General features: G+C 37.0%; 2 protein-coding genes across 6 annotated transcripts in view; one reads left to right on the top strand and one right to left on the bottom strand.

Annotated features, from left to right (window-relative positions):
- LOC131039063 (U1 snRNP-associated protein usp106) overlaps positions 1-16021 on the bottom strand; it is a 90639-nt gene that overhangs the window by 65178 nt on the left and 9440 nt on the right. For 4 of the 5 annotated variants that reach the window (XR_009358876.1, XR_009358877.1, XR_009358878.1 and 1 more), the window contains exons 2-6: positions 11480-11532; positions 11092-11260; positions 10884-10947; positions 9350-9429; positions 8985-9141 (exon numbers count right to left, since the gene is read on the bottom strand). Coding sequence is in view for 2 of the 5 variants with exons in the window: in XM_057971747.2 (XP_057827730.1) it covers positions 8985-9141; positions 9350-9429; positions 10884-10947; positions 11092-11260; positions 11480-11532 (523 nt within the window). In the remaining 3 variants the exon portion in view is untranslated. The remainder of the gene's footprint in view (positions 1-8984; positions 9142-9349; positions 9430-10883; positions 10948-11091; positions 11261-11479; positions 11533-16021) is intronic. The other variant, XM_057971812.2, reaches the window with a different exon arrangement.
- LOC131039203 (uncharacterized) lies at positions 111-1176 on the top strand. The gene is made up of 2 exons (XM_057971927.2): positions 111-847; positions 960-1176. Exons 1-2 carry the CDS (start codon positions 117-119, stop codon positions 1078-1080), a joined length of 852 nt encoding a protein of 283 aa, XP_057827910.2. The 5' UTR covers positions 111-116; the 3' UTR covers positions 1081-1176.

The following is a 16021-nucleotide window of genomic DNA, read 5'->3' as shown; positions in this document are numbered from 1 at the left end:
AACTTCAAATGATGTCTAAATTTATTTAAAATAATGTAGATAGTTTGCTAAATTGTTTAACTAAAATGTTAATTATCTTTTTCACTTTGTATGTGTAGGTTAAGTAAGCATTAATCATGGCAAGGGAGCAATGGCCACTAGATCCATGCCCATCTGGATATATAAGCACCCGTTCTAGAGGTGCTAGAGATGGGGCATGGAGGTATGCCTATGAGGAACCCGATCCTGGGTCAGTTATATACATAAAGTGTGAGAAAATACTTCATGGAGGCATCAACCGCCTCAAATACCACCTTGCAGGAATAGATAGGCATGATGCTAGAGCATGCCCTGAGACCATTGAAGAAATAAAAAGACAAATGAATGCCCTACTTGCAGCTGGGTTAGAGAAGAAATTGGAAAGGGAGAGGGCAAAGCTAGCCATGAGATCAACCATAGCTAAATCTCAAAGTGTTTTTGTTGACCTTGAAGAGGAACAAGAAGCACTTGAGGGCATAGTGGGCTCTCGGCGTGGCCCACGTATCCGCAAACCCACCATCACCTTGCCCATTACTTTTGCTTCCTCTAGTAGAGTACCTGGCACTATTCCACTTCCATCACCACGATCAGGGTTCATAGGTGATTATTTTGTGCCCAGAAACACACCTAGAGCACAACCATCATTAGAGGCCACTGGATGGAATAATGAGGTACATGAGAAAACTGACATTGCAATAGCTGATTTTTGGTACTTCAACAACATTGCATTCAATGTGGCGGAGAATGCTTATTGGCTAAATTTGGTGACTGCTATGACAGTTTCAGGAAAGGGGTACAAGGCTCCTTCTCGCAGGGATTTGAGTGGGAGGTTAGTAAATTACTACATAGTCCACTTGATTTCATTTTTAATTATTTTTTAGATTTCTTGTTTATTAAATCAAAATTGTGTACTAAAACCTAATTTCACTTTGCACTTACAGGTTACTCACAAATGCAGTTACTAGGGCAAGAGAAGTGATGGAGGATCAAAAAATTGAATGGGCAAATTATGGCTGCACCATTCTTTCTTCTTGTAGGAAAGTTGAAGAAGAGAAGCCATAAACTTCAGAAAAATCTCAAATCCTCACCCAAAATTTTATGTTAACAATTTGTGTAATATACAGAATGCCTTTGTACCATAATTTTTTCTGTGCAATTTTCGGAGGTTTCTTGCAGCAATTTGACCATTTTTTCATGCAACTCCATGTTGTTGTCATCATAATTGTGAATAACATACTTTTTTGGGAGGCTTCTTGGAGTATTTTAACCTCTTCTTACTATAGCCCCTCTATCACTATCATCATCATGAAAAGCAAATCTGCTCATTTCTGATTCACTGTGAGCCTTTTGGTGTACTTCACCAGATGCATCTCTGTCTCCAACAGCTTCATATATGATTGATTCATATACTAAATAAGTACATGTTTACACTATTAGTTCTGCTTCTCTATTCTATTCTAATCCTGAACGTATTTCTCTTCCAAGGCCATCAATGATCCGTACAAAGAAACACATAGATACTGAACCTAATTTAAAAAGAGTTTTACCTCCATTTTGCTAGCTTCTTATCTTCCACAACTTAAATTTAGAAACATTGACCTTTTTGCCTTAAGATTAGAAACATTGACTTGTACAGCTTCAACTGTGATGAAGGACAATAATTACTAAGAAAAATGGAGAACTATTTATTTAATAAATTAAAGATTAATTTAGAGTGTTGTTTTGATTTGTGCAATAAGGTGTATGCAGGTTTGATTTGCATACAAACATTATATTATTCTGCATGATGTCTAGCATTCAATTTAAGAACATATTCCTACCACCTATTCCATGAATTACTAAGTGAAAATCTTTGTTCTTTGGGAAACGCGAAGAGGAATTTGCATTCCCCAATATTCCAAGGCAGCTAACACCATTTATAGTGCATAACTATAATATTCCTATGTTCTACATGGTGACTAAGGGAGAGGAACGCAAGCATTGGTAGGAAACATCTCATTGGTTGTTACACAATCAATAGCTGAATAATATTAAATTTTTATAACATATCTAATATTACGAAGAACAAGGGGTGACCCATGTAATTCAGCGGTTAAAACACTTGCTTAGTGAAACCGCCACCAAGGTTCAAATCCCCACTGGACAGCTATGCTTGCAGGCTTTGTGCTTTCACTGGGCTGGTGGACTCATGGATTTGAACAGCAAGAGTGTTTGGTACCTTAAAAAGTGCCCCTTACTAATAAAAAAAAAATTACAAAGAACAAAATAGAGAAAAACTTACCAAATCGTCAATCCCTACTCGAAATTGTGTGGAGGGAACCTATGAGTCATGTGAGAGTGGAGGGCTTTTGAAGACAAAAATGTTGTGTTCCCTCCACATTCTCTTTGGCCATGAATTTGCACTCTTCTTTTGCATATCGCATCTTTTTTTGAGTGATTTAGGGGTTTTGTGGGCTCTTTCTGGCATTGCCCGAGTTTCTCCAAACCAGTGAGTTAATGGTGAGTTCCAACAAGTATTATACGGCCTCAGAACCTGTGAGTTGCTCATGAAAGTCAAAATCTAGCAAGTACTCACCAACTCAACAAGTACTCACCGAGTGCCCCCACGGGTTATAGTAGTTGGTCTGAGTCTTGGGTTTGACTCTCTGGCTCCAAATTACCCCGCCACGGACACTTGGGAGCTGTGCTGGTTACCCCATGGCTGCAGGGATTAGTCTCACCTCAAGCTCGCCCCGTAAAGGGAACCCGCTGGGATACCCTGACGATAACAAAAAAAAAAAGCTACTCACCGAGTATGTAAACAGAGATATAATACATGATCACAGCCCTTATAATTGTAACCTAGGCAATTTAAAAGATGGCGCCAAGATGCTCGTAAATCTATAAAGGGATTTGATTAAATTTCAATTAAGAACTTATAATTGGAATCGATTAGGGATGAAGGATTGTAACCCTTCCTAGAGCAGTGATGGTGAAAGGTGGTGACTCGATCATCCTTAGGAAAAGATGATGAATACAAAATTAATAATCAATCAATGAAGGAAGCAAATAATCAATCAATCAATTTGGAAATAAAGTATTATTCTCAAAGGTAGCACTGAAGTTTGGTGACTCATTGCTTGTGAAGGGTGGTGACTCCTTTAAGAAATGGATATAAAGGGCAAATCAGTTCATTGACAAGCAGGTATCAATCATCAATTCACCAAGGAACCAAGCAATCAATCAATCAGCAAAGATCAATCAATCTTGAATTTGAGGAAATGACTTGCAAATAAGGACAAAACCCCTCCAAAGTTCATAAGAGATTTAAGGACGAAATCCCTTATTTATCTTGTCTAGTTTTGGATGAAAACCCAAATCTTGATCAAGGAGTACAAATACCCTCCAAGGTGAACTAAGAGATTTGAAGACAAAAACCCTTAAACTTGCCACTGCTAAGTTAGGGATGAAAACCTCTGATTCAACAAATTTGAAAGCATTCCAAAAGATTTCAAGATACGATTTATTTTCAGAATTACTTCATGAATTATTAATCTGAATATTACAATAAATTCATAATATTTGACAAAGCCATTACCATCACAGTTTGAAGGAGAACTAATGCAGAAAATCAACATAGGTTCTATTTTCAGAATTATTGCATAAGTTATAAATCTAAATATTTTTTTTTTGCGATGGCGCTGCCGTGCCCTCCTAGGGTTTTCTTCCCTGAGTCTGGTCACAAGGTTGGAGGCGGCAGTGTCTCTGTCCCTTTCAGTGTCATGGGGGGAACAGGAAGACACACAGGGTCCAAATCATTTGCGAAGGTGCTTTCAGATGATATGGGGGGCGTTGTAAGTTATGGGCCTGGCTGCAACGCCATCAGCAAAGGATTTCAGAGAAATGCATTCCAGGGAGCGTAAGGCAGGGAGGTGGTGGTTTCGTCTGATGCAAGAGCTGGAAGAAGGGTTTCAGTGGGTGACAGGAGAAACGAAAAGAGCAGGGATTTTCAGCGTATCACGACGGTAGAAAGGCGGGCAGTGAATCTAGGGGATGAGATTGAAAATGAAGTCAAAGAAAACAAGAAACATTTCTCGGAGCTGGGTTTGATCGGGAGAATTCAGGGGTTTTGGCCAAGTTTGAGTGAACTCCATAAATGGATCACAACATTTTGGAAAACCATACTTGAAGGGATGTCCATATTTTCCCGGGGGCGAGAGGGCACTTCATGGTTGTTTTTGACAATGAAATGGATCGGAAGAAGGTCCAATGTGAGTACCAATGGAGTTGGGAGGACAAGTTCCAATGTGGGGAAGACTTCCTTATCTTCCTTTGCAATTCTGGTTTGAGGCGTGTTTTGAGGTTATTGGTGATTCATTAGGCAAATTCTTGGGAGTGGATGAGGGGTCAATAGTTTTTCAGCACACAACTTGTGCCCATATTTTGGTTGAGATGGATTTGAAAAAGGGCTTCCCTGTAGATTTATTGCTGAAATGTGGAGATGGAATTTGGTCACAACCAGTGGATTATGAGGGCATACCCTTTAGATGTCGTCAATGCTTCCAGTTGGGTCATATAGCTGCAAGCTGTGAACAGAAAAAATCAAAAAAGCAGGGCACATGGTGGAGAGATGTTTCAGATTCCCATTATGTGGTGGAAAAAGAGAGTCAAAGTGATTCCCCTCGCGCCCCAAAGGAGATGAGTGTTGTTTGTGACACATCCCAGAGTGACGTAACTCCTTTCAAACCTGAAGGAGGTTCTGGGAGCCTGGATAATGCCAGTGTTGATACTGGCTCTAAAAATGGCAAATCTGGGAAGGGTAGTACTCAAGTATCGAAGGTTGTTACATGCCAAATTCAGGGGTTTGTGTTGGTGCGGAAAATAATGGAAATCAAGACTCTGCAAGAAGTCCGAAGGCTAGTGGATTCAAGGTGTTGAATCCAAGATAGAGGGTTAGGAAGCTAAGGTCCAAGAGGAAGGGTGGACAGAAGTGAAGAGAAAGAGAGACAAGAAGTTTAAGGAAGACGCTTCTTTCAATGTGATTTTCTGCTCTCATGATAAGGGCGGGGCCAAACCAGTATGTAATGTTTGACCTATTAATGGGTCTTGCACTTTGGTGCATGGTTGGTTTGGGGAGAGGGCTCCCTTGTTGTAGCCCCACCTGGTTTGGGCCAGGCTTAAATCCCGATATTTTAATAGAAATAAGCAACAATTACTGATAAAAAAAAATATAAATATTTAATAAAATTTCATCAATTTTGATAAATTTATATTTATAAATATGATACAATTTTCATATTTAATAAAATTTCATCAATTTGGATAAATTTATATTTATAAATATGATACAGTTTTCAATTTATGTTGGACTTATTGTTTCAAGGCAAAAATAAAAAATATTCAAGAAAGGGACATTACAATTTGGTAAGCATCACATTAGGGAAAATGACAAACTTTCTTTCCTAGATTAAATTAGCAAAACAAGCTCATTCTTTGGCTTTAAGAAACTTGGCAGCCATTTATTCTTAGCATGAACTTTACAGATTAATCAAGAAGCTATCCTATCCCATATGTCATACAGGAAAAGATCTATTGAGTTGCAATGATATAAGTAATAATGAATAAAAAGTCAAAGAATGCAAGAATATACAAGTTTTCTAAAAGAGCTATTAAATGGATAAAAGACGTACAAGAGGACTTCTTGATCAGGAGCATAGATGAACTTCATAACCATTAAGGAGGCCTGTATTGCTCACAAATCTTAATAACATTGAGGAGGGATGTTCTCAAGATCATTATGTCAATGTTGGAAATAAGCCACACCCGGACCGACGATGGACTGGTCCAAGAGGGACCAGTAGCTCAGTGGTAGAGCACTCCAGCAGCGTATGGAAGGTCCTAGGTTCGAGTCCTAGCTGGTCCATGTCTCAACATGGTATCAGAGCCAGGTCCAGGCTAGAAGCCCCAAGCACACGAGAGGTGTGGATTAAGGGGGGGTGTTGGTGTTGGAAATAAGCCACACCCGGACCGACAATGGACTGGTCCAAGAGGGACCAGTAGCTCAGTGGTAGAGCACTCCAGTAGCGTATTGAAGGTCCTAGGTTCAAGTCCTAGCTGGTCCATGTCTCAACATGATACCATGTTGAAACATGGACCAGCTAGGACTCGAACCTAGGACCTTCCATACGCAAAAAAATCACCCCCTTCTTCAAGGTCACAAAGAGAGTTAGGTGAATCAAAAGTCAAAGGCAAAGGAGAATGTAAGCATGATCTTTTTTACTGCCACTAGCTCTAATAAACATTTATGATTTTAAGCATTGTTATGTCACTGGTCATACAAATGTAACATGTTAAAAGCTAAATTTGGAATTGCATTAGTAAAAGAACACAAAAAAGTAAAAGAGGTAACGAGGTAAAACTGTAGTTCTAATGTGGATGAGAGAATTGTTTGCACCTCCCTTCACAAAAAATGTTTGCTTAAGTCGCAATAAAAAACAAGATGAAGGTGAGCATGCTAAACTTTTTCATAACGAAATTTAGATCAAGAAGACAAAACAGATGCTCTCTAGGATTCTTGTCCTCAAGCTGATTTGATTTCTATGGAGGTTGGTAGAGATGCTTGGTTTGGAGACATACCAACACCCCAAACAATATTAATTGATTTGGTAAAACATGGCATAAAATTACCTATTACCAAATAACAAACCTAAGTTTGGAGTTAATCAGCATTTAGTTGAGAGGTTATTGTATATGTCCTCTTCATGTGTATGGTGTCATGTTTCGCAGCCCATAATATATCTTTGAGATGCTATTTATTGGAAAAGTGACAACTAGTACAGATAAATGAATTATGGGAAATACTTTATAATCGATGTTTATAAAGACAAATTGATTATCTCCTTGGTAAGTGTACATCAAGCAAAAAGGCTGATAAATACTAGCAGCATGTATATTTCACATCTTTTGAAAAATCCTAAAAGTTTTGAATGTGAGACTTGTATAAATCATCTATGAACCGCAATAGAGGCAACGAGAAGCTCTGTGGCATCAATTTCTGGGGGTCAAAAGCCTCTTAATTAAGAAGTTGTCAACCACAATGGATAAGTTAAGTTAGTGAAATAAGCAACTTAGCCACGAATATGTTCACATCAAAAATCCCCAATGCACCAAAAGTTTTTCAGAATCTCATTTCGTAAGAAAATATAAATGGACAGAACTGAAGTAGATATCAAAGGAGAACATATGCAAAGATCAAGACACTCAGAATGCTGATATCATCAATAAGAAAAGTCATCAATCATGAATACAATTCCATCCAAATTATCATACAATTTCTGCAGGCTGGTAAATTTCAGACTATGCAATAGCAATAGGTCATCAAAGACAGTTTTGACAACTTCCAAAACCATCACCGACGACAAATACAGAGTCTGCAAAATTTGAAGAAGTTAAAGGGTTTCAAACTTAAAAGTTTTAGTTGCCGAAGACTTCTGGGCTCCTTTCGAACATTTCTTGTGATTCATGTTCATTAATACCTCCAGAAGAAGTTATTGTATTGATTTGACCTTAGTGTTTGTTAGCAAATTGGTTCAATGAAGCTTATGTTGCTTCTGCCAAAGAATCTTAAAGGAGTTGCAGTGTTATTAGACAAGTCTGAGAGAAGATACGAGCTTGTACCATATGTGGGCATTGTTATTTGTGCATCATCTTGTGTGTTCTCTATGCCCTCTATTTTGATTGTATAAGCTTCCTTTCAAGTTAGCTGAACTTAAAAACATAAGACTTAGGACATGGGGTATGTTTTTCCTATCTTTTCCATTGAGAACAGCAGCTTAATCAATTAACACACATTAATTGAGTAAGATTCATCTTGATGAATTATGTAGTGGAGTATGCACACTAATTACAAATCAGTATATCCATGTTGTGGTAATCAAGGTGACAGATGACACCCTACCCCTCATTTCCTTAAGACCATTCATACCGTCTATTCTAGGGCATTGAAGGTGATGAATATATGCTTCACATATTGTAAAATACGAGTTGTGTTGTATAAGGCACCAGACCTAATACAAAGATAGCCTTGTTCTGTGCTCTTAATGCTGGCACTTTCATTGCCATTTTAGGTTGGGGCCCTCTATCCAGTTCAGAAAACCAATCACAGTCCTTATTGCACAATAAGTTTCAAAGTCACCCTTAACCAACAATTCTTGTTTCAATCTCAATCAGCCTAGCTTGTCTTGGACCCTATTGATTATTCAGCTCTTGTTTAAGCACCAAGCCACACTCCCTTCTCCGTGATAGGGCTTCTAATATTGGATCAAGCTCTAGTGCTTCAAAATAATTCCCAAAATAAACCTTTCTACTCTTTGTTACTCACTGAGTGGCTCTTCCAATTTTCTTGCTATTGCTCACTCATCATATCACTCTTCTTACCTAGAATTAAAACTCATACATGGGGTATTTATTGCAGAACAAAAATATTACTTCATTTCTCATTGTGAAGATGAACAATCTTTAAACCATACACCAATATGAAAAGAATATCATTGCGCACACACAAATAACAATTACTACTACAATCAAAGGTAATAAAATCCATGCATTTCTCAACAGTTCTCATATCAAGAATTCAAAAAGAAGCTCTTCCAAAGTAGCATCATGAAGACAACATATACAAATTTCATAAGAAGCCAATGCAACTTAAAGTACAAAGAAAAGTACATCTAACACTACTCTAAAGTTAAGACTTTCTAGACGTTGATGAAATTCCATCCATATACTTGAAACAAAAGAATAAAGGACACTATTAAAAACCTCCCCAGAACATAGGCAAGATTAATGATGCAGACATAAGGAAGCAATTGTTGAAAGACCTTAAAAGCTTCGTCAACATATACAACAGAAAAACAAAAATCTCATATGGAAGTATCTACTAATCTAAATGGAAATTTGCACATATTGACCAAGCAATTGTAACTACTTACCAAGTTCCTCAGCCTTCTTAAGTTTCTCTATGATCATTTCTTGGGTTCGTGCATCAGTGATTACAGTAAGTGGCAAAGGAGCAAGCAGAGGTGTAGTCTGGACTGGCTGTGGCATTGATGCTCTATCTTTATTAAAAGCTTCTAAAAGAAGCATAGCCTATTGTTGAGACAAAATAAACCATTCCAATACAACAACATGAGAGACATGGGCAAAGATGTAATTCAGGATGCAATACCTCCCATATTCATAAAATGAATGAGGAATTTTAATGATCAAACAAATAGAGGTAAAACTCTATCAATATTGACAGATATTTCAGGTTCTCAAGAACTAAAATTCTGATCCATCTTAAAGTGACAATTACCTGCTTATCTGCTCGTTTTGCTCTTAATTCCTCAACTACCTCCATAATTCTAATCTTATCATCGCTTCTCCCCTCCAGATCTGTGAGACAACAGTGGAAGTTATGTCAGGAACTAATTTGTAACTGAATGTTAGCAGGATGTTAAAACTTATAATACACTGCTTGGGATGCTTTATGTGATACATCAACTCAATTAGTACCTGCAAATGGCAATGACTAAAGCACCAAAATAACAGGGTAACCTAAAATTCAAATATCCAGGATACAGATTCCGCACTTTGGGAATAATAGGATACCATAAAAGATGTGATATTAAAGGAACAAGGAAGAGGAACTTGAGAAGAACAAATTGTACACCAAATGGAAGGAAGAGACAAAAAACTCAACCAAACCATAGAGAAGACTAGCATTTATCGAAGTATTGAAGACTAGCCTTGCTTATCAAAGTTGAAAGCATATTAAATCCATGTAAATTAGACATGTCTTCAAAGAACAACTTTATTAAAAAACTTTGTTAATTACAAAATATCTAAATTCAACCTCCATGGATGAATGTATGGTATAGTATCCAATATGAATAAACATAGCTACTGTTTTGAAAACATACATTTAGTAAGGTTTAGATAAAGCAAGAATATGTTCAAAAGATCAACAAAACACATTGGGAAAAAAAATTCTAAGCCAAAAACCATCTAAAAATAAATTGCTAATAATTTTCCTTTCTCCTGAGTATTTTTTCTTTTCTCTTCTAATTTTGTTGGTTATTTCGTTATCTAAAGAACTTCTGAATATAACTGAGCTGCTAGGTATGAGTTTGGTTTTGTCATATTTTCAACTTCAGAAAAAGTATCCAAATCCCATCATCCTTCTCTTGAACCCTTCAACATTTGAATATGTTGTAGAGTAGCAGAATATTGTGGATAGTTTAAAAATATGTTTTCTTATAAGAAAAAGAAAATAAATTGTTTTGAATATATGTACTTATCAAATATAAAGCGACATACAAAAGCATCTAAATCCCATCATCCTTTGTCTTGAACCCTTCAACATTTGAATAAACTGTAAAGTGGCAGAATATTGTAGATAGTTTAGAATATATGTACTTACTACTTATAAAGCGACAAACAAAATACAGGCCTAAAAATAGATGAAGCAAGAGGAATGATCAAAAAAGTTCTGAATTCAAATTAACTTTAGGTGGCAAATCTTTGCAGAGAGAGAAACATTATGCTTCTTGAAGTACTAGAACCTAGGCATCCCATTTTTTTATCAGATCCAAGACCAAACTCAATATCTCCCTATTTATTACTACCTGTGTTTACAATTCTATCCAAAACAGCAAACAATATATAAGTTCATTTATGGAGAGACAGCCACGATAGTAGTTACATCAAAGCAAAAAGCATATAAACCAAGTACTAAATTATTGAAAACTATTGATATCAGAACTTAAATGAGCTCAATTTGTAAGAAGGACTCCTAAAACAAACAAAATAAACGCCAAGAATATTGAGCATATTAAATCGCTCTATACCCAGATATTCTGCTTCTTTGAGCTTTTGTTTTATTTGTTTTGTGAAATCTTCCACCTCAGTTGACTGCAAACATTCAAATAGAACATAAAATATTCAGAACTGGCAGCTGAGAAAGTGTAGACCTAATCCTATAGCAAAATGAAGTGCTACACTGAGCTTACCAATATCAAACTAAATATACATGCAATAGATACAACTTACAAGTACCTTTGTAACTTCAGACACAGAGATTGCAGTTGCGGCCTTGGCATCATCATCCTCAAGACGTCTGATAGCTCTTGTAATTTTCCTTTCACATTCACCAATATGCCTCTCGAGAACATCCTCCATTTCTCTGTCATAATTATCTTTACCTTTTGCCTTAGCGTCTTCATATCTTTGGCATGTGAAGGATATAACCAGAAATAGTGAATGCAAATAAACCTTTTAAATAGCACAATTGCCAAGCAATTCAGAAGTTTAATCACTGTAGTATTGCATTGCAAATAGGATAAAAACCTCTAGAATCAATGCATAAATAATCACTAGATGCAGCTCACAATAAGCATATTGCAAACCAAAAATAAAGAGACAAATTGTATCAACTAAAGGATACTCCTTTCGCAGCTGTAAGGAGTGGATTTTTGAGCAAGCACCCAAATCCATTTTCTGACACAAAACACATGTCCAACATAAGCATTAAACTTTCAATATCTCACTTTCTAAATTTAAATCAGTTGTAAATTATATTTATGCAGAGACCTGTTACCTTGACGTGCCAATAAATAAACAAAAATCAAATTTTATTATAATATCACAACCATCAATTAACAAGAAAAGTTCTAAGCATTAAACATTGAATAGATTAACAAGCTTCCAATAACCTCATTTCATTATATGACATCTAAACTCCTATCATTCTAACTCTCATTATGGTTTTCTGGATAGAATATTCTCTACCAGGCTTAATTATACATAATTTTCTCTACATCTTAACCTCATTTCATTTTATGACATCTTAACTCCTATTATTCTAACTCTCATTATTGTTTCTTGAATAGAATATTATCAATCAAACTTAATTATACATAATCTTCTCTACAAAAAATATCTCATGCAGTGACTCAATCAACAACCTCTATGTGTTTAATTTAATTAACAAAATCAAATTAAATTTACAATGTACATTTCTCATAGAAACTTGGACATGACCTTTTTAAGATTTATTGGTATTCTGGGATTATAAGACATATTACCAGAACAGTTAGGCAAAATGGTTGTTTGAGTTTTCCAGATAATGAGTATTAGATATTCGTTAATATTTAATATAGATCATATAATATATTATATTTAATATAAATATTTAAGATAGATCATATATAATATATTATATTTAATATTGTTAACATGGATTTTAATTTATTTAATTAATTAATAAGTAATGTTATAATTAAAATTAGAGTACTGCAATTGGAGTTTAAGTTTTTTTTTAACTGAAAGCTTCAACCATAGTTCAAATTGCTTTCCAAGTGTTTTTGTTTTAATCACTGAGTTTTGCAAGTGAGTAGACAGCAATTTTTCGCAATTTTTGGGCCAAGTACTTGGCAAGTCTGAGACAACTACTCATGCTGTGTAGAGGGCACAAGAAAAACATGGCAAGCTAAAAAAACACAACTTCTGGCATTTGAGTATTCTTGCGAAAATAAGAGTTAAAATACACAGTTTTTTGCCTTTTTAAACATTATGAAAATGGCATACGCCATGTAAGCTTTTGTGGTTACAAAGGCCTTCATCTAGGCTTGGTGGCTGGGGCTCTGCCCCTTGATCCCACCCTATACTGCAGGAAACGCTTGAAGGGTGCTACACCCAGACCCGGGTACTACTCCTCAACCATGGGGTTTTATGCACATTTTCTATTATTTTCTCAGCACCTGGGGTTTGTAGCTTGTCGCAACTAGTGCTTTCAACAATCATGTGCTAGGGTTTGACAAGGGAATGAAGATATCTATGTTTGATCGGGCCATAATACGCTTGTGGAAAAAGGAGGCCAAGATTTTGTTCTTGAGTCTTGACAATGCGAGGAAGACCACTTTGTCAAATACGCTTAAAGTGCTAAAACAGTCTACACAACATAACGAAGATAATGAAGTCAGACTGAATGAAAGAAGGAGATGCATACATCCAAGTAGTTCTACTTTTGTAATGAGGATAGTGGCAGCACTGACTCTGATAATTGCATTCAATGTCCTTTTACTTGATATAGACAAAGATGGTGCATTCAAGGTTGGACAACCATGCACTTTGCATATGGGTATCATAAAGTAAAATGTGTTGAGATACTTCTTGAAACTAATACCAACACACTTTGTCACCATGTTGAAGATCCTCCAGATGCATTTCCAATAGGTCCAGAAGGATAACTATGCCAAGATGAATTTCTCATATGTTAAGCAGCCCACGCTTTAAAGACAGGTAGGAAGCCAAAATATGTTAGTTTTAGATCAGATTGATAGCAAATAAACAGAATAACACAAAGAACACAGAGAACACCAAAGTATCCTGGGAAAACCTTCCTCTTGAAGGTGAAAAACCCAGCAATCAATCTCTTGATTATATTTGACAAATCTGAATGTCTCTTTACAAGTTCGCTTCAACTCTTGAAGCTATATGAGCAGACTATACACAGCTGAACATGAATCAGATTTGCTAGGGCATCAGACAGCCTTCTATATGATTCGCACATCCTTCAGTGAATGGATTTGCTTGCAGAGGAAAGACTTGACATGACAGTTCGCTGTCCAGGAAGTGAGTTTGCTGCTCTAGGAAGGGATTCGCTGATTTGGATATCTACTTTGCTCAGGAATTAGATCGCTGAATGCTTGATGGTTTTTTTTTAAGCCAATAACATATTCTATATATATATGTGGAAGGCACCCATTCACAATGGGTCGGCCTTCAAGAAGAAAACAATTAATTACTATAATGATATAATCCTCCAAGGTGGCAGACATATAGGGTCAGCCCTATATCAGGTACAAGTTACAAAGATAATTTATCACATTGGAGAACATAAGAGATCATAACCTGGAGCTTTATGAGGTCGGCCCTAGAAGGAATCCGACCTAGCTACAAACATCAACACTCCCTCTTAGCTAGGGAGGAGTCCTTCTCAATATCTGAGTCACATAGTGACATCCACCATGGCTACTCCCAAAGGGTATGTCCATCATGGCTACTCCCATGAATGGAAAACAAGTGAACACAACCACCATGGCTACTCCCTGAGGGTGGGACCATCATGGCTAATGCTGATTTTAACACTTTCAGATTAATGTAAACTCAGAAAATCAGAATTTAATTACTAACTAAATTAATTAGACGAAAGATTTATGGTTTTCCAGATTTGAGCATAACCAAGAAATGAACAAAATAAGAACAAGACATGGTTACCTTGGGAAAGCCTCCTAGGAGGAAAAACCCAGCCAGAAAAGATCCTCAGATCTGATTATGGATTATCTTCATAAGAAGATTACAACACTTATCTCAAGTACTTGAAGGTGATTGCACTTAGGCTGATAATGTCTTCCACAAGACTGCACTTTCACAAGCAACAAGTTGTCAAATCTGCTCCCTTTAACACTTCCAACAGCAGTCAGGTCCAAACCCTAGGTCTGCATTATATTGCATATGAAACCTGCACTTTGCTGGTCTGCAGCCTTAGCACTTCAGTTCACTCTCCTTATGGATGAATTTCGCACTTTAATGGCAGATGTAATTCGCTCGTATAGCAGACATATTTTGCTGTAATATTGCTCCTTTAATTCACATAAGGCAAATAGGTGTATTTCACATGAACAATGAATGAGTAAATGATGATGTGAAGTTGATGTTTATTTATATGTGGAACAATAATCTTAATCATGTAGGCTTGCCTTATAAATTAAAGACCTTTAATTTATTTAACCGAAATGCATTAGGATAGGGTTGGCCCTATTCATGTTGGCGTGATAGCTTGTATGTAGCGTGGAGTTGAGCGTGGGGTCTTTATGAGATGCCGTGAGGTATAGGGCCGAGCCCTACACGTTGGAGAAGGGGCTGGCCCCCTTGGGCGTATTCCAATGTTGCCCAAGGCAATTGGACTCTGCCATCCCTAATTACAATCAACACTCCCTCTTAATTAGGGAAGAAAAACATAATCATAATCTTCCATCTTGCACACAAGCAAAGAATGGATTACATGATCAAAATATTGTAGTCTTCCATCTTGCACACAAGCATATAATGGAACTACATAATATAATCTTTCAGCTCGCACACAAGCATAGACTGGACCCACCTTACATTGTCCGCAGAGGGTGGAGAGGATCTTTTCTACCATCTTACATTGCCCGCAGAGAATGGTTAACAATTACTCTTCTCCCTGAGAAGATTACAATACCACCTTACATTGCCCGCAGAGGGTGGTTTGATACAACACAATGTATCACTGAGGTTGAGACTCCCTCTCAATCAGGGTTTCATTTTCCACAACACCGAGTCTGTCTCTGAAGTACACAAACTTCACTTTGGACAAAGGCTTGGTAAGAATATCTGCAACCTGCTCATCAGTGTTGGCATACTTCAGCTGAATGGCGCCTCTTTGCACCATATCTCGAATGAAGTGATAATGAGTTTCCACATGTTTTGACGTGTCATGAAACACTAGATTGATAGACGTTTTGATACAACTCTAATTATCACAATGAATAACTGCGGACCAAACAACCCAACAAGAAGCTTACGAAGCCACACTGCTTCTCTAGAAGCTACACTTGCTGTAATATACTCAGCTTCAGCAGTACTTAGTGCCACTGAAGATTGTTTTCTGCAAGCCCAAGAGATCACTGCGGATCTTAAGTTGAAAGAAATGCCGGAAGTGCTTTTCTTGTCTTTGACACTTCCAGCCCAATCTGCATCTGAATAACCTTCCAAAGTTATTGAAGTGTTAAATGGATACTTCAGCCCATAACCAACTGTGCCTCTCAAGTATCTTAGGATGTGCTTGGCTGCAACAAGATGGACATGTTTGGGCATGCTCATGAACTGGCTGAGAGCATTCACTGCAAAGCATATGTCTGGTCTAGTGTTAACTAGATACATCAATGATCCAATCAACTGC

This window comes from Cryptomeria japonica, chromosome 9, assembly GCF_030272615.1.
Source record: "Cryptomeria japonica chromosome 9, Sugi_1.0, whole genome shotgun sequence".
NCBI lineage: Eukaryota > Viridiplantae > Streptophyta > Pinopsida > Cupressales > Cupressaceae > Cryptomeria > Cryptomeria japonica.
The sequence above is the reverse complement of the archived record's forward strand: the minus strand, read 5'-3'. Positions and strand labels throughout refer to the sequence as shown.